The 18,367-nt window shown below is 46.5% G+C and overlaps 1 protein-coding gene across 7 annotated transcripts in view; it reads right to left on the bottom strand.

Moving 5' to 3' along the window:
* MAF (MAF bZIP transcription factor) overlaps positions 1–18,121 on the bottom strand; it is a 339,682-nt gene extending 321,561 nt beyond the window's left edge. Inside the window, exons 1-3 of one of the 7 annotated variants that reach the window (XM_045890694.3) lie at positions 15,468–18,110; positions 2,908–2,968; positions 289–1,862 (exon numbers count right to left, since the gene is read on the bottom strand). In XM_045890694.3, the coding sequence (XP_045746650.1) occupies positions 2,935–2,968; positions 15,468–16,579 (1,146 nt within the window). In that variant the 5' untranslated portion in view covers positions 16,580–18,110 and the 3' untranslated portion in view covers positions 289–1,862; positions 2,908–2,934. Of the gene's footprint in view, positions 1–288; positions 1,863–2,682; positions 2,702–2,907; positions 2,969–10,422; positions 11,208–15,467 lie in introns of those variants that run through there. The other 6 variants (XM_064580415.1, XM_045890695.3, XM_045890693.3 and 3 more) reach the window with 6 other exon arrangements.
* Between the last annotated feature and the right edge of the window lie 246 nt (positions 18,122–18,367).

Raw genomic sequence — 18,367 nt, 5'->3', positions numbered from 1 at the left:
AATCATGCTCGAGTTTTATTTCTCTGGATGATTATGGGCAACATGGGAGGTCAAGTTATACAAAATAAAAACAAGATTTCTGAATACTTCTGCTGTTTTGTTTTGTTTTTTGTTTTTATCCCGGTTCATAAAACAATGAAGCCTTCCTTACATTTGTTTGGATTCATATTGGCATGGGTACAGCCAGGATAAAATATGTCCACTCAGCTAATTGTAAGACTAGAGAGAGAGAGAAAAAAAACAAAAACTGACGGGTACTTAGAACCCAGGAAGTACTATTTATACAAGTTCCATCAGCTTCTACCACAGGTGACAGGAAAGCTACACACAGGCCTCTCCCCTACGTATGCATCCCACCTGCCCTGCCCCAAGGCAGCTCTCTAAGGCTTGGTTGCATCCGGATGGGTCTTAGCCAATGTCAGGAACATCTGAAATGGGCAGAGCATAGACAAGAGCAGGCTAAGATCCATCACCACCTTGCAAAATAGGGTTTCAGCACACAAGAAGAGAGAACGTGTCTTGACAGCCAACTTTCAGTGTTGGTGCAACGCAGGGGCAGTTGTGTTAATCCAAGCTGAGGGACGGCCCCTCAGGTGGATTCCAAAGCCACCCTTGGTATTAGGGTCAAGCAACATCATCACTTATTTCCATGGCAAAGATGCTAACATCACACCACCCAGGGATGCTACCATGGAAAATTTTACACCAAATAGCAGTGTGCAGTTGTCTCCACGGACGTTCATATGAGAAGACCTTCCTTAGAAGGCACAATCTTGATAAATCATGCATCTGGGTAGATTTGTGTATGTTAAGCTGTAACATGCGCTGATGGAAAATGTTAGTCAGGATCAAGGGATGCTACAGAAAAGGAGAATTTAATCTTTTTTACGATACCGCTTAGGAGGGATATTTTGTAATATGCCCAAGAACCATAATATAATTTAGACGGTGTTTCTGAGAATAAATGAAAGGTAATTATACGGCTCCCCAAATGGTTTGTGGTTTAATTTTCATACTCTAGCTAGAAAATTGCCAGAAATAAGCCACAAAGCTATACGTAGTGGAAATGAGCAAGAGAGAAGAAGGCTAGCAGTTCTCCATTTTGGACTTTCACTACTAAAATCCCTTAGCCAAAGTGACTTTCTGAATATATACTAAGTAACTCTCCCAAGAGTATCAAGTATTGAACTTTTCATATGTCCGCTTATAATATCTAATATCACGGAGTAACTCAGAGGAATTGTCCTCCTCCCCCCAGATTCCCCATCTGACCAAATGCCGTTCTCTTCCTTGCTCTCACCTGTCAATCAAGTTCACAGATGAAATTTGATTTCTCTCCCACCAGTAACCTTATATGAAAAATTACCAGGAGGGTCAGGACCAGTGTGAACCTCGCCTTAAAAGTTCATTAACTCTTTGCTCAAAATGGATGGTTTCAATGTAACAAAACCTGCCAGTGGGCCTAGATCATCATATTTAATAGATGTTTTTCAAATTCCAATTATAAAGATAGAGACAAAAGAAAGGAATAAAAACAAGAGGAATAAAGTATTGTACTGCATGCACACACGCGGACACTCAAATTAATCCCGAAGGTATAACATCGAGTTAAAATCTATGTACGAGCCTATTCAGGAAAATGTTAATTTTATATAAAGCTAGGAAAGAAATCATAGTTAAATATTCACAGTCCAGTTATTCAAGCAGTGTGTAAAAGTAAGTCATCAGATACTACTTTTGAATAATGGGAGAAAATGGGGTTCTGGTTTCCAACATTCTTGGACTCAGTGGATCCTTAAAGTGTTTCCTTTGCAAAGAGTAGCAGTTTGACAGTGTGACTTTTGCCCCCCTCCTCAGGTTCTCTAGAAATCAAAAACAGTATTTCATGCAGATTTCTCAGCAAGCAATTTTTTTAATGACAAAGAAATCCAACTTTGTTCCGTTAGCCAATAAGAGGTAACAAGAATACATAAAGCAATGACACTAAATAATTATTGGTGTGCAAGTGTTGGACTAGCTTTCTAAATGAAGAGGTTTCATTATTAAATTCACCCTGGGATACCTACAATCGAAAACTCATTTAAATATCTTAATTTCTTTTTTTTTTTTTTTAGTAGATGAAAATCAGATATCTGCCCCGCACCCGCCTCCTGCGCTCTCCTGCTGCCTACAGTTGAGGTGGGAAGTGGTTCCAAAGTCACATTTGGATACAGAAATGGGGGACACACTGTGCTTTAAAATGACACCGGGGGTGCCTGGGTGGCTCAGTTGGTTAAGCGACTGCCTTCAGCTCGGGTCATGATCCCAGGGTCCTGGGATCGGGCTCCCTGCTCTGCGGGGAGCCTGCTTCTCCCTCTCCCACTCCCCCTGCTTGTGTTCCCTCTCTCGCTGTGTCTCTCTCTGTCAAATAAATAAATAAAATCTTTAAAAAAAATAAAAATAAAAAAAATAAATAAATAAAATGACACCGGATTTTCCAAATGTGAGTATGGAGTGAATTTCAAGAGGCTGACAATTAGGAATGTTTACGAGGCCCCGGTACAGCCAGCCAGGGACCACGGATGCCAGTTGACCAGGCTCACCCAAATGGTCTGACATTCAAGCAGAAGGACCAGCTCTGTGAGTGTCAAGAGGTTCATGCTGGTTAAGGCTAAAGATGTGGGCTTCCCTCAGACGAGATTAAGTACTCTGTACACCACACCTACATAATGAGATAAATACAGACACACATGCATGCTGGTCCCCCCAGGATCACCATCTGTGTTCCATGTGAAACCCAAGTACTCAAAGTACTAAAGCAGGAACTTTTCACGCCTAAGGGCTTATCAGCATTCCTTGCTTGCTTGCTATCCCCCTCATCGAAAACTCATCGAAACAAGCACATGCAAATCAGAAATCAAGATGTACCTCTTTGACTTCGGGCAACAGCGTTTTTCACATCACTGATGCAGAGGATTCCCTTGGGTACCTGATTTAGTAAATATATTAAAATAAACAAAGGGTAATTAATAACCATGAAGAAGGTTTCAAGGACAGTTTGTTAAAGGCAGCCTAGCTATCTATGAAAAAAGGCAGAATTAGACCCAAAGAAGAGGGATTTAGCTCCGCTTGCTTTGGCATCCTGGCCTCAGACCTGCCAGAGGAGGGGTTCACATGGAAGAGAATGACATGGAACGCAAGGTCACCCCCTCTGACGACTGCTCCCACCCCGGGGAGGCTGAGATAGAGAAACTCATGGGCCTGGCAGCCTGGATCAGCTTTGAAGTTGTCCTCAGTTCAGAGAACCGAGTCATTCCAGGGTCACAGTAGGGAGGATCTGAAGGGTCTCTGATGGGCATCTCTCAAGTGGTCACAGACTGCCCATCCCTCAGAGAACCCAACTGGTCCAGCTGCCCCTGGGTCTTTACTGGGGCCCATTCTCTTCCATCTTCCCTCCTCCTCCTCTTCCCTCCTCCTCCGTTGTTCTGGTCTATTCTGCTGGTACCGCTGACCTTAATTGCAAATGTTCTCTTAACAAATAGGAACATTTAGATACCACCCTTTTATTTATTAACTTATTTATTAACTTCCTCTCCGTTTAAATTAGTAGCAGGGGATGCTTAGAACCATGATATGAAAATGAGGTTGCTCTAAAAAAAAAAAAAAGTCTTTTTGCTTCACAGTGAATAACAAAGCACAGTAATTCAAAGTAGTTAGCTTTCTATGGTTCAAAAAACCCTTATTGCTATTAGCTGTACTAATGTAAGTGGCAAAATAATTATCATTTACTGTACGGAGTCCAATATTTTCCAGACAGCAGTTTAATAACAAAGCAGACCTGTCATTTCTCCCTATAGTTAGTCACACCATACAAGTTCAGACTGTCAAAATACATTTAAAATCTAATTTTAAAAATTCAACATGGTTACAGCAAATCTGTGTACAATAACTGCGATAAACTAGCAAGTCAATCTAATTTTTTTTCCCCGAGATGGATATTCACTTATTTTTCTTTAATCCCCCACACTGTTATTTGGATTACCTTATAATTGGTATGAACAAATCTACTATACACACACATATGCTGAAATCTGTAGGCAGCTGTAACTGCACGTAAAAATCTTTCTTGACTTAAATTTTCATTGAGCATAACTTTGCCACTTATTTTGAATGTCCTCTCTCTGGACGATATAACTCTGCATTAAAACACTTGGATAAACAAATTTGTACTCTTGTATCTGTCAGGGCTGCCCCAAATACATCATGTGCCTTCATTCACACCTCTTGTTAGAAATGCCTTGAAAACCTTATAGTACAGAATACTTTTCTTCATGTAATAGTATCCGTTAATCTTTGCTAAATATATTATTTCTATGCAAAAAAAGAAAAGAAAAAAGAAGGAAGGAAAGAAAGAAAAAAGGAAGAAACACACTTAAATTTTAAACCTGGAAGTGTTACCAGTATTATCAATTGTTCTCCATTTGAAGTTCAGATGGCTAATCTCTAAAAAACTAATAAATAAACAAAACCCCTTCCCATAGAAGGTTCTTCTTCTTCTTTTTAAATCTTTAGGAACAACAGATTCTTTTAGAAATGCAAGTGAATAGTTTAAAAGCTTAAGAGATTGTGGAAAGAATATTTTTGTAATTCCTTTGAGGCAGTGCAAACATATGTTAAGCTTCTGCAAGGGGTATTTACATGAGATCATATACTCGTGAGGCATTTTTCAATTTTGGAAACATATTACAAAGCAATAATTGAACATAGGCCTTGCAAAATGCCCCTTTGCATTCCTGACTGTCTCATTGATAGTCTCTGTTATTTTTGGAGAAAAAGAATCAGGCCTCATTAAATGTGATATTTGGCATCTCGCCTATAATTTCATAAAGTAGATGTCCTTTTTAGATCATTGGTGTCATTTTCCCCAAGATGACCTCTACTCTTTGGCCATCCGGCAACCCATCCTGTTATCAAGGCATTTACTTTCAAAAGGGCGGGGGGAGGGGGGGAGAGATTCTGTTTGCACACCTGAATAGAGTCCAAAAGGCAATGCGGTTTCTCTGTTCTCATCAGCTTCACCCAGGCTAGTCATCAGGGAAGAGTGGTGGGGGCAAGGAGGTCTCACATGGGAAGGGGAGCAGAGGTTTTTGAGCTAGATAGCCATAGTGTAGTCCAAGCTATATGTCTGCCAGCACAGGGCCTCTAAAGGCTGGAGATATTTACCTAATGATTAAATAGTATTTTTAAAATAGAGTAGGAAGATGCAGTGATATTCCAAGGAAGATTTTAATAGATCTGGGTACCCATACAGTTCAGGGAGTTAACACGGACAGTGCACCCTGAAAACATGCTACGGAGAGATGGTCAGCTTGCATCTCTGCACTGACCCGCATCGCACCAAGTGGGCGAAGGTTTTATGGGCAGACCATTCTAAGATGGACATTTCAGACTAGGTTTGCTCATGCCTACGGAAATATGGAGTTGACAGGTTAACTCTGTCATGTGATCATTTTTATTTCATAACGTGGACACTGCAGATTGATCTTTTAATAGCTTCTCCCTCTACAATGGGTTACTTTAAAGGGCTCCATAAATAGGTAGGTAGATAGCAGATCATAGATAGATAGATAGATAGATAGATGGATAGATAGATGGCAGATGAAAGAATACGTTGCATTCATTGTTTGCAAATGGAAAGACTCAAATACCATCTTTCAACAGATTTAATCTTAGCATGATTATTACACATTTCCCCCCCTTCTATCAAAAAGGGTTTTAGTGTAATTTGACAGTGTAAAAGTGTCTCAGAGGCTAAGATCATTGTTTTAGTTTCAACATATTTATCTGCACATTAATGAATCCATCCCGAAGAAAAGAAAAAAGAGACCTAGTTCAGAAAGTGCAATGTTACTTGCCTCCGTGCTTGAGGCTCTAAAAAAACTGAGGGTCCCAATAAGAAAAAGGCCCTACAGGGAATGGCTCCTTTCTGCCACTAGTAGTTTTAAAATCTGTCCTCCTAAAAACAGTTCCTGGGGCCCAAAATTGGATTAGAAATGTGTTAAAAATCTGAGAATGCAAGCAAGACCCTCATGCTGGAGCTGTTGTCGAAATCCTAATAAAGTTTGTTTGACTGGCTTTCCTTTACAATGAGCATCAAACTATACCACGGAAAACCCCAAACATATCCAGATTTCTATGAAGATCCTAAAATGCTATCTGGATTTCCTTCTTTCTTTTCTCTTCCCCCCACCCCACCTTCTCTAACCAGAGCAGGAAAAACGATCTGAAAAATAGGCCGGAAAATTAATAGAGTAAAAATCAAATGATCTGGAGCAGCGGATGATCTTCAGGATCCTGGGGCGGCTCATGCGGGAGGGGTGAGGGTCCCAGGGTGAGGGGTGGAGCCTTTTAGGACTGAACCCCGCTCCCTCCCTCTCGGCACCCACCCAGGAGCGCAGCAGAACTGGCAGTTTTGATGACCAAGGCGCTCCGCTTGGGCCAGGGCAGTCCTCTTGGAAAATTAAACCAAATTCCAATACAAATCCGAGGCCGCTGCTGGGGCGTGGACGCCCGGTGGGCGCGGGGCACTGGGGCGCGCTCGGACTGGGGAGGGTCGCAGTTGGCGCCGCCCCCCCTCCGGGCGCCCGGAGGAGGTATCTTGGGTATCTCAGAGGGGAGCCCCGTGGCCGGTGTCCAGGAGCGTGCCGGCTTCCGGGGGCGCAGCCAAGGGCTTGGGGAGAGCAGGGATTGACTGCCCCGTGACCTCAGGCAGCGTCTGGGACCCGCCCCCACGGTTCCTGCCTTTTGTCCTTCCGCACCTGCCCCCGAGCAGCCAGGGACCCCCAGGGTGGGGAGCGCACCTGGCTCCACTCATCCCCAGCAGCTCGCGGGGGCAGCCTTGCCCAGGGCGAAGCGCCCCCCCCCCCGCCCCCGCAGAGCAAGTGTATGCAGGGCCAGGGCCAGAACGGAGCATGTGTGGGGTGGGGGGCAAGGAAACGGAGAGATGGGCAGGCCTTCATCTCCTTCAAGTCCAGGTTTCAAGACCCTTGTCACCACCCTCTGCAGCCAGTGCTAAACATTCCAGAACCACGCGCTCTCGGGGCCCTGCTGGCCAGCCCTTTGCTCCAGCCCTGCCCTTCCCTGCACCTAAACTGGGGCAGAAGTGATTTAATGCGTCCAAGGCCTCAGCTTAGGCACTGCTTTCTGGCCCCAGGGCAGTGACCTCTAACTCTCCGATGGCCCTGGGCAACTAGGCATGGGAGAAAGAGGTGGTAAATATTACAGAGAGGGCACTGGAATGGGGCAAGGGTCAGGTGGTAAGAGGCCACAGCCCTGGAGCTCAGAACATGGGTATTGCATTTAGGAATCCTGGGGATCTCCGGGGTCTGCCAGTTGCCTGTCAGTCACCAGGCAAGCAGATCCTTTCTGGTGGGAGGTGGAGCCCTGGGACAGTCCTAGCTTTGATCCCTGGATTGGGATCCTAAGCCAAGGTTGGCTACTGTTAGCAGTACTCCCCCAGCCCTGCACACTGGCCTCTTCCTGTTCTCTGCTCCGCTGGCCTAGTTTGGAATCACCTACTGTCCCGGGATCCTCAGGCCTGCTTTCCTTCTGGAGAACGCCCCAAAGAAGGCCAGAAACCCACTTCTATGGGCTTCCAGAAGTGGATGAGGTCACATAGAACAGGGGCAAATCCTGGTTGCACAAGCAGATCTGCACTGCTGACGGGAGTTTTCAGCTCAGGATCCCCTTCACAACCATCCTTGGGGGTTCTCTCAGAAGAGCAGTTTTCAAGCCTCCCTGCCTGGTTCTGTAAGATTTCATGGCCTCTCCTATTCCCTAACTGAAAGAACCAACCACAAGGAAAAACCATGTTTTGGAATCTTAGCTGGGAAATGCTCAAGGTTGGTGATCAGAATATTTAGAGTAAATTCAGAATCTGAATCCCCTGCATGTAGCTCACACCCAGGCCTGGGCTGGGCGGGGGCTGAGGGGTGTTGGGGGTGAACACAGAACTATTTCCTCTCCTCCCCTCCTCTTCCCAAATGTCCACAAACACCCCTCCCTCATCCTCCCTTCCTGAATTAATGCCCCTTTCTAATCGTAACTGAAGATCCAAGAATCTGTGGAGAAGAGAGGAATGTGATTTTGCAATCCAAAGTCCTAATTATAGGGAAAAAATGTTATTTCACAAAAAGAAAGGAAAAGAGAATGAATTTTGTTGAACAAGGGTAGAGGTGCTCAGATGATTATGATTTGAGTAAGGGACTGTGCATTCCAGTCATAACCTCTCTGTGGAAAATGCGCTTTGTGAGTTTCTTAAAACTGTCCAACTCTGATGCAAATTCATATGAAGATCTGATTTCTGTGTGCTATCGATGTATCCTTTCTATCTCAGTCTTATTATAGCGGGCAAACTTATGGAAGACACACACACACACACACACACACACACAAACACACATAAAGGGCTTTCGAACTTAAACAATAAAGACTATCCTGATGCCTAAAACCTATTGTGGGACCATATGAATATTGGCATAGCGGGTCTGACTGATCCAAAACGTCACTGCTATAAAATTGCAGATGGATATATTTCTAAATGCCCCCAAATTTAAGACATTAACAATTTCCCCAGATTTCTGAGTTTGGGTTTAAGCTCTAAAATTGTTTTCAAAAAGGAAACACATGTGGAGCGGATGGGAATGGAACGGACAGTCGAACCTCGTTTGTACCTGGTCCATGTATACGCCGGGCCTGCCTTTAGCCAGTGAGCAAGTGAAATTCAGACTGGCAACTGGGATTATCCCTGGGACTCTTGCCTTCAATGTCCTCCCCACCCTTCTCTCTTCCTCCCCTCATTTCTCACCGCCCACAGGGGGTGCAGAGAACAGGAGCCTGGGGTTTTGCTACGCCTTCGTGCAGAGCAATTTGATTTGCTTTGTTTTTTGTTTTGTCCCTCTCTAAAGGATAAAGATGTTCCCGCATTGTTGCAGGACTGTACTTCTTTATGCCCGGACAATCATGAGACAGCCTGGGGGACTGAAATTCTCTCACCCTGTCCCCTACCCCCGCTGGAGAAAAAGGGCTAGACAGAGCTGGGTTTGTTCAGGAGCTGGGGCGGAGCAAGGCTTAGAGAGAATTCCCCTTTTCTGGGGCTGTTTGATGTCTAGGGTTTGAAGATTTATATCAAAAGTGAGAAAAGCAGTGTTATCAGAAGGTGGGTTAAGACTCCTGGCTCTGTTTTTAAAACAAGTGCAAAAACAAACAAACAAATCCTGACTGGGGGGGTGGGCTGGACCCCGGACCACCTTCCATACAGATGGCCCCTCTACACCCTGCCTTGGACTTGGGGCATCTTTCAGATTTAGGATGAGCCAAGAGTGAGAACAAACTTCAGGTTTCTCTTATTTTCCTCAAAACCACAAGGAAGACACCGACTCCCAATTATTCATTCAGCATCCCAAGGAATAATCAGAAGCGGTGGAAATGAGAGCCTCTCCCTGTAGATAAATCTTCCCCTAAAAAAACCAAGACAGATCTTCTTAGGAAGGGGCAACGTGATTTTTAAAAAATCAAATGAAAGTAAATCGCAGTGGGGAGCCTTGCAAATCAGCCATCTAGAGCAGAGGAATCTGGCCTCTCATTCCACTCATGCGTGTTTACGTGAAAAGTAAGGCCAGGAGCCTGGCGCTGTGTTTTCCTGGCACAGAAGTCAGATGGCTGAAGGTTGTCACTCATGTATTTTAGCCTCCAACCTGCCTCAGTTAGGCTTTAACTACCGACAGGCAAAAAATAGAGACACCTGTGTGGCAAGCCGACTTTTAAAAATATTGATTGGCCTAGAAGACCGGAGGAGTACATTGTCTAAAGCCAAGAGTGTGTGAATACGGAAGTAAGTTGTCCTAAACAAAGCAACAGCAACATCAACAAAAAGCCTCCCAACGTACTCCACTCTGGCAACCTTTGTCAGAGGCAACTTGTTATCTAGACAGGGACGTGCTGGGGACACAGCTACCGAGGCAGCCGTGGCCCATGTTTGCGAGGGGGGCTGCCGCCTGGCCCTCTGTTCATCGTGTTGAGCAGGAAAGCTGGTGGTTTGGCGTAGGGGAGGGCCTCTACAAGAACAGAAGCATCTAGAATTGGTATTACCAAATAAAAACTATGGGGGTAAAGGGAGAAGGGAGGAAAGATCAGGGGCGTTAGAATCTTGCATTCCATAATAAAGAGAGTTATTTCAACACCAGCCTGTGTTGAAAGGGGGCCCAGGTGGCTATGGCATTGAGGTGGATAAACATGGTGTCTAGACATCATTTCCTCACCGAGAAGAAGGAAGAACCTCTGCCTGTTTTGATGTCGATCTATTAATGTGTCAGATACAGTGTGAAAAATTGTTACACATTTTTTTTTTTTTTTAACAAAAGAAAAGGTGCAAAAAGTAGGGAAACACAAGGGAGGTGATTTTGTGAATGGCCTGGGGCCAGAGTAGAGAAAAAAGCACACGGAGGGTGTGGTTTAACTAACTTTGTATTTGACCACACGCTGTTTCCATTTACAACTATGTCTGATAAATGAACACGTTTGGCATCACTGATAAATATAATACTATCCAGGGCCTACCAGAAAGCCAGGGTGCTGGGGCTCGGCTAAAGCTTCTGCCCATGGCATCTGCTTGGGGAAGGGGAGGCAAGTGTATTTTTCTTCTTAGTAAAATTATCTGCCAGAGAAAAAACGAAGTGTGAAAAAGTACTATTTGGAGTGTGCGTGTCTACATATGTTTCAAAAACGCTAGCTGCTACCTTCTGGGAAACTTCTCTCCGTAGAAATGTACATATAGATCTCCTTTAAATTTCAGTGGATTTTAAAAACTAATCTTGCAGGTTGACAACAATGGCACCTATTTAGTTTCAAGCGCCGTGAGGCCAGAAGCACCCGTGTGCTTTCCTCTAGGTTGGCACAGAAAGACCCTCGGACCAGAGGCAGAGTTCATAGCACGGAGGTTATACCCCTACTACCCTTCCTCTCTAACGCAATCATTTTTCTGCAAGAAGGAGACTAAACGGAAGTCAGGGGCAGGGTGTGCTCTGAGGCTGCAAACAATAATAATGAATTTTTAATGTACAGTTCTCACAGAAATGTCTTTTTGTGAATACACTGTAAGTACACATTGCTGGGGCTTCCAAAATGTGGCGTGTCCCACTGATGGTTCCAACTTGCGAGTGGGCTCGGTTCTGTAATTGGAATGAAAGGAATTTTAACACTATTTAGACAAAGACTCAGATGCAGTGGAAAGGAAAAGCTAGATTTCCTTACAGAATTTATTTATTTTTTTAATTTAGAGACTTATTTCTACTAGGGGCACTTAGGCAGAATTTAGGATTTCTTTGTCAAACAAAACAAAACAAAACAAAAAACAACACCCAAAACATACGTATTTGTGTTTGCCTCTCATACTACATTTCAAAGTTTTTAGTCATGGTTCTATCTAGAACTGCCTTTCACTAAGGAGTTAACCTTCTCTTAAAGCCAGTCACCCAACCCCATTTTCTACAGCGCCTCTTTGCTTTCTCCTGTTTGGGGCCCAAACCCACTTATTATAGTGAACTGCCTTGTCGAGTCCTATCAAAATGCTTAAATGTGGCACAACTATTTTTCTCCCAAGTCCTGTTCCTCAGGAGGTGACTACAGTGAGTCCATCCTGAATGGCACTCTTATTTTCAGAATGTGTTTGCCTGAAAGCTTTTCATCTGATGCTGAGCTTTTTGCATAAATGATATATCTCCGTTTCTGCCCCTGGAGGGGGAAACTGCCTATCTCCTCGTTGGGATCAGAGAAAAAAAACCCAAACCTCAGAAGCAGAGAAGAGCTAACTTCGAGCGCATGGAAGTACGTTTACTATGAAGACTTTTGTTAAGCAAAATTACGTGTGGAGTCAGGAGTTCTATCCAAACTGGCACATAAAGGAAGGTCAAAATGCAGTGGGTATACACTGTCTTCGCGTTCTGTGAAAAGGGGAAGGAAGACAGGGTGATCAACTGCCCAGAACTCATCCGCGCCAAACACAACCTGTTTTCTTCAAAATAAGGCCTTCGTTCAGAGTTGCAGTATTATCTTAAAAAAACAACAAAACAAAACAAAAACAAAAAACACCAAACACAAAATAAAACGAAAGTCATCGTGTTTGGCTATATTTTCAAAACAGTGTTGGCTTTGTCTAACATTCTTTTAGCATTCTAGGGGAAGTTGATGAGGAGTGCAAACTGCATGAATTTGTAACATTAGTTGCATGAATTTATGTCATTTTAAAATAGGTCAACGCCGTTAGTGAAGGTAGCTCAAGACTTTCCAAGTCATCTTTGAAGCGAGCCTCCGATACACAGCCTGTTTGGGGGTAAGTACTGATCAGAGCACAGCCTTGATTCTATCAAGGCATTACTTTTTGCTGATATTTCTGGAGTTAAGGTGATCTGAAATCATCGTCAGCTTGTCTAAGTGGAGAGGCCCCCTCTGCTAAATACTCACAGTGAAATTTGATTTAGTAACACAGTTTTTAAACCCAGATATGTACTTGGGGTTATGTAAGTAAGGGATGGGTTTTTCTTTTTCCTATTTAAGACAAATGACCTTCAAAGTTAAAAACAAACAAACAATTTGATTTGTCCAAAGTGTTGATGTTAAGTTGGGTCAGGCCTTGCTAACAAGAAAATCATGGTGTATAAGGGAAGAAGGAAAAACAATCCATTTTAGCTAAAAGGCAAGAATTGTTTATCTTTACCATTAAATGCATATGTGCCCAAGCCACCTCCTGCCATGACTTCTTTGCTTGGCCCATTTCTCTCTAGATGGGCTTGCTGCTGGACCAGAAGCTGAGGACAATGCTGAGAAGGCCCTACTCTCTGGTTTGGATTTTTGTTTGTTTGTTTTCACCAGAGGGCAATGATGTCTCAACTCACTTGAAAACTGAAGACTTTGTTGGAGGGGGGGAGGGAGGGATGCATTTTGAGAGGTCATAATTTACACTTATATTAAATATTGCTAATTATTCAAACGGACTGGCCTCCCACCTCACAAAATAGCCTATGTTTCACCCTGACTTATTGCCTCCCTACACCTCCATTAATTCTTCCTGTGGAGAAAAGGATGCATTTTACACTTCTAATGCGGTTTTGGGCCCAGTTAAACTGTACACTAAGAAACTGAGCACAGAATCAAAAAAAAAAAAAATGCAGTTTATTATTGTAGATTATTCTTTCTCTTGATATAACCAGAATTGAAAATGAAAGAAAAGCACATAGGAACATCACGCGTGGTTAGTTAGTAACTCAAGATATAAAACAATTTTGCACAGCAAAATATGTAAAAGAAAAGTAACTGACAAGATTTTTTTATATTTATTGTGGTAAGATTTACTTTTCATTTTTTTTTTTTAAAGACAGGATGTCAGTCCCTGAAAATAACATTTACTGATTATTGCCTTTAAAACTGTGGATTTTTTTTAAGTTACAGAAAATCCAGTTCTGCACCACAATACAACTGTAAAAAAATCTGCATCATCTTAAAACTGTGCAGTAATGCCATTTTTATAACTGCATAAATTTTATTAGCGTTCTAAACAGTTTTGCAAATTTTTTTGTATTATATGCTTGCAGGTTATATCTTAGTGCAATTCAGTCCCAAATACTTTAAATTTGAAAAAAAAAACATACATTTTGAATGTAAAATACCCCTACAGATATAAACAGGGGTGTTTCCCCTTTAATACTTTGGTTTTCAATACAGTCAGTGGTATAGCAAAGACTACACATACCCAACTTATATTTAAGTTGCAAGCACATGCTGTATAAGCTACTTTTTTTTAAACAGTCCCCTTGCAAACTCTACCCCCCTTAACATCACAACAGTAAACAATTTAGTGCATCAATCTTTTAAAAAATCTACAGCTAAACAGACCTAACTCTTTCAAATTTATCTATAACATTCCTTTATCTGTAGCATACATTTTAACTGGGCTAACAGATTATAAAAACTAGAATTAAATTATATACTAGAAACCCATAGCATTCCACATTTGACAATGACCAAAAGCCAAAAAAAAAAAATAATAATAATAAAAATAAAACAAACCAAAAATAACGGGGCAGATTTCTTTTTTTCTTAAAAAATAAATTTTAGACTGCTTTCCGCAACAGCACAATTTTAGTCCCCAAAGTGGGGGGTCATTCTTATTAAAAAGAAAACATTAAGAGTTCTTTTAATGTTTGCCATGTTAAATTTTTAACCCATTCTGGCATCTTTGACAAGGAATGCCTTCAGTGCATTTACAATGGGAGGCTGAAGTTCTCAGTAACTCAAAGCAGTTTTGGAGCAGATGCAAACTTTCATGGGAAGAAGGCTCTAGGGTGGCACTTTTTTGTTCTGAACTCAAAAAAGTCATGAGGCAATTAAAACAAAAGTATGAATGCCATGCCATAAGTCGTCGAACGTCCATTTCCAAGCCAAAAGGAAAAAAAAAGAAAAAAAATAATTATACCATACATGTCCAGCATGCAGGCTTTTTTATTAATATAATGTCTCTTTTCCATAAAGTCTTTGAAACAGTTATAGTTCATTGTTGCTAAGACAAAGTAGCAAGCATAATAATGCATGAGATGAGAATGAGTTTTTTAATGGCAGACTAAACTCTCAGATTTGGCATGATAAGGCCAAAACTCACAAGTCACACCCAGAAGGTTGATGCAGGCTTGATTGTGGCAGGTTCATGAGGATTTTTTTTCTCTAGTTTAGCATAACAATGCTAAAAAACCCGATGGTACTCAGCGCGCTGCAAGTCTATAACATTTCACATTTTTTTTCCTTTGCAAGCTCAATCTCACATGAAGAACTCAGGAGGAGGAAAAAAAACTTAGCTTTTTTTTTTTCTTTTATCTCTGAGGAGATGGGTGAAGAGGGCATGAGGGTGGAGGCTGGGAAATAGGGCAACACAGCAAGCTCCAAAAAGTAAAATTAAAAAAAAAATCCAAACAAAATAAAACACACACACACAGAAAATGAACACCAGCTCATGAACTGAGAAGAAAAAAAAACACTGTGAATGATGCAGGCTTCAAAGTGATCATGAAGAACTCTGCTGAGATCTTTGAACATTGTGTGGGGGGGGGGGGGCGTAAATAAAAACAAGCTAGCAAGTTATGGAGAATTTCAGATTGGCAATCCATGAGCCAGACATCCACTCCCTCCCCATTTAAAAACAGCCACCACCACCGCCAACTGGGAGCAGGGTGTGTGTTGTGTGTGTGTGTTGTGTGTGTGTGCGCGCGCGCGCGCGTGTTTGTGTGTGTGTGTGTGTGTGTGCAGGGGCATCGGGCACTCTCCGCAGGGGAGGGGGCGAGGTGGCGGCGAGCACGGCTCTGGAACTAGCAAGCCCACACCCGAGTCGGACCCCCACGGAGCACTTATCAAGGTGGCGAGCTGGGATCGCGTGTCAGACTCACATGAAAAACTCGGGAGAGGACGGGTTGTCGCTGCTGGAGCCGTTTTCTCGGAAGCCGCTGCTCACCAACTTCTCGTATTTCTCCTTGTACGCGTCCCTCTCGCGCACCAGCCTGGAGATCTCCTGCTTGAGGTGGTCGACCTGCTGCAGCAGCTGGTTCTTCTCGGACTCCAGGACGTGTCTCTGCTGCACCCTCTTGAAGCGGCAGGACTGGGCATAGCCGCGGTTTTTCAGGGTCCGCCTCTTCTGCTTCAGCCGGATCACCTCCTCCTTGCTGACCCCGCGCAGCTGCCGGTTCAGCTCGCGCACCGACATGGTCACCAGCTGCTCGTCGGAGAAGCGGTCGTCGAAGTGCAGGCCGCCGGCGGCGTGGTGCGGGTGTAGGGCGCCCCCCGCCCCCGCCGCGCCCCCGCCGCCGCCGCCGCCGCCGCCGCCGCCGGCGCTGGCCGGGCCCCCGCCGCCCGCGCCGCCCGCGCCACCGGCCGAGGCGGACGCGCTGCCCGCGGTGCCGGGCGCACCGGCCGTCGGGTGGTGGTGGTGGCCAGCGGCGTGGTGGTGGTGGTGGTGGTGGTAGTGCGGGCCCGCGCCGCTCTGCGCGGCGGCTGCGGCGATCACGGCGGACACCACGGCGGCGGCGGGGCCCATCTCCTCGCCGCTGCCGCCCAGGGAGGCGCCGGCGCCGGCCCCGGCCGCCGAGGCCAGCTGCTGCGCGCCGCGCGCGTAGCCATCGAAGCCGCCCTGGAGCTGGTGGCTGTTGCTGATGAGCGCCTCGACCGCGTCCTCGGGGCTGAAGCCCAGCGCCTCCGGGTTCAGCTGCTGCGGGTAGCCGGTCATCCAGTAGTAGTCTTCCAGGTGCGCCTTCTGCTCGCTGCCCGAGCCCGGGCTGGGCGCCGAGAAGCTGGGGGAAGGGGGCACCGAGCTGCACGGCGTGCTCATGGGGGTGGAGGACAGCGAGCCCCCGGCGATGAGACGGCCGCACTGGCTGATGATGCGGTCGGTCTCCACCGGTTCCTTTTTCACTTCAAACTTCATCAGATCGAAGTCATTAACATATTCCATGGCCAGGGGACTGGTGGGCAGGTCGGAGTTGCTCATTGCCAGTTCTGATGCCATTCTCCTGCCGCCGCCGCCGCCGCCGCCGCCGCTCCGCCAGATGGGCTGCAGGAGAGGGGCCAGCGGGCTGTGCTGGGTGGCCAGCGGGTGAGCCAGCTTGCCGGGCTGGGGCGCTTCTAGCTCGCGCGGCGGTGGCTGGCCCGAAACCTCCGAGCGCGCACACACCCCCCGCCCTGCCCGCGCCCCCCGCGCCCGCCCTCCCTCCCCCCTGCTCACGCCAATGTGCTCGCTCACTCGCCCCGGCCCCTCCTCGCCTGCTCGCCTCCGTGCGTGCCGAGCCGGCGGCTTCAGGCTCGGGAAGGTCCTCCGCGGGCTGCGGTGGCGGCGGCGGCGAAGCCGGAGGAGCCCGGCCGGGTGCGCGGCGTCCCCCGCTCGCCGCTCCGCTGCGCGCTTTGCATAAGGAGGGCTCGCCTCGCCGGCCCGGGCTGCAGGCGGGGCGCGCGCGGCGGCCGCTCGGGGCTGGAGGCGCGGCGGGCGGCTGTCCGGCGGCGCGGGCCTTGGCACGGGGGAGTTAACACTTCATGCTTCTTGCCTTCTCTTCTGCCTGCTCTTTTTATTTTTTTTCTCTTTCCTCTCTCTCCCTCGCGCGCGCTCTCCGTGCAAAGTGCAAGACAGAGGTGCAGCCCGGCTGGAGGAAAGGGAGGGGGGAGTTTAGTTCTTTCTTGCCTTTTTTTTTTTTTTTAAAGCAAAATAGCGAAGTCCTGGGGAAAGGCAAGGCAGAGAGCAAAAGGGGGGAGGCCGAGCCGAAGAGCAGCCCGAGCTTCAGCTGGAAGATGAAAAAAGATTTTAAAGCCTCTGATCCAGCAAGAAGAGTTTAAAGCAATTGCTGAGTTTTATAGCACTTGTGACGTCAGGCCCAAATGGGAAATTGACTGGTACTCCGGGCCAATGGGAGGCGGCGAGAGCGGCCGCGATTAGCATAATAGATAGAAACAAGGAAACTTTTCGGGGCTGTCAATCAGGGCCCAATCAGCTGACTGTCAGCTGGGACAAGCAGGCTTAACCCTTCCCGCGCCGCAGCCTCCCGGGGAGGGAGAAAAGCCCGGCGCAAAGTTTGGTGTGAGAGGGGAAGTAGTTCAGAGGGACTGCGGGAATCCGGTAGGACCAGGAGGCCGGTTTGCTTTACTTCGGAGCGCGAGAGAGGCCTGCCTTCCGGAGCGCCGGCTTGCCCTCCGCTCCCTCGGCGGGGACTGGCCTGACTCCCTTTCCTGGGCAGCCCCCATCCGCGGGACTGTGAATTCGCTCATCTTCTCCACCTTGCTCCTGCTTGGCACCCAGGTGTCTGCCCCGGGGAACATGCCTTCCCCGAGCATAGCTGTGCGGGGAGCTCAAACTTGGCCCTTTGAGCCAAAGAGCGCAAACTCTTTGTCCCTCTCTCCGGGGCCCGCGCGCTGGGGCGCAGGGCTGCGGGGGACTCAGGGTCCCGACTGCGCGCAGGACGCCGCCTCGCCGGGCGCAGCCCGAGTGGCTCCGGGTCCGCGCGTGGAGAAAGCCCGTTTTATCGTCCTCTTTGAAGGAGAGGAAATAAGTTGTCCAGGGGCCATTACGCGCGGGGACTGGCTGCCCGCTGGCGTCGCGTGCCCTTGGGGGGAGCAAACGACTACGCGAGTTAGCTCCCGGAAAGCTCGGAGCCGGGTCAGCCCAGCTCAGCCCTCTGGCTTCCGACACTGGCCCGAGTTTGGCCTTTGAGGTTCATATTCATATTCCTCTCTCTCTCTTTTTCTTTCTCTCTCATTCTCTTTCTCTCTCTCTCTCTCACACACACACACACGCACACCCACCCCCTTA

The sequence above is a fragment of the Mirounga angustirostris genome, unplaced genomic scaffold, assembly GCF_029215605.1.
Source record: "Mirounga angustirostris isolate CCGP_5_RB_7025 unplaced genomic scaffold, mMirAng1.0.hap1 SCAF_16, whole genome shotgun sequence".
Taxonomy (NCBI): domain Eukaryota; kingdom Metazoa; phylum Chordata; class Mammalia; order Carnivora; family Phocidae; genus Mirounga; species Mirounga angustirostris.
This window is presented reverse-complemented; position numbering and strand designations above follow the sequence as displayed.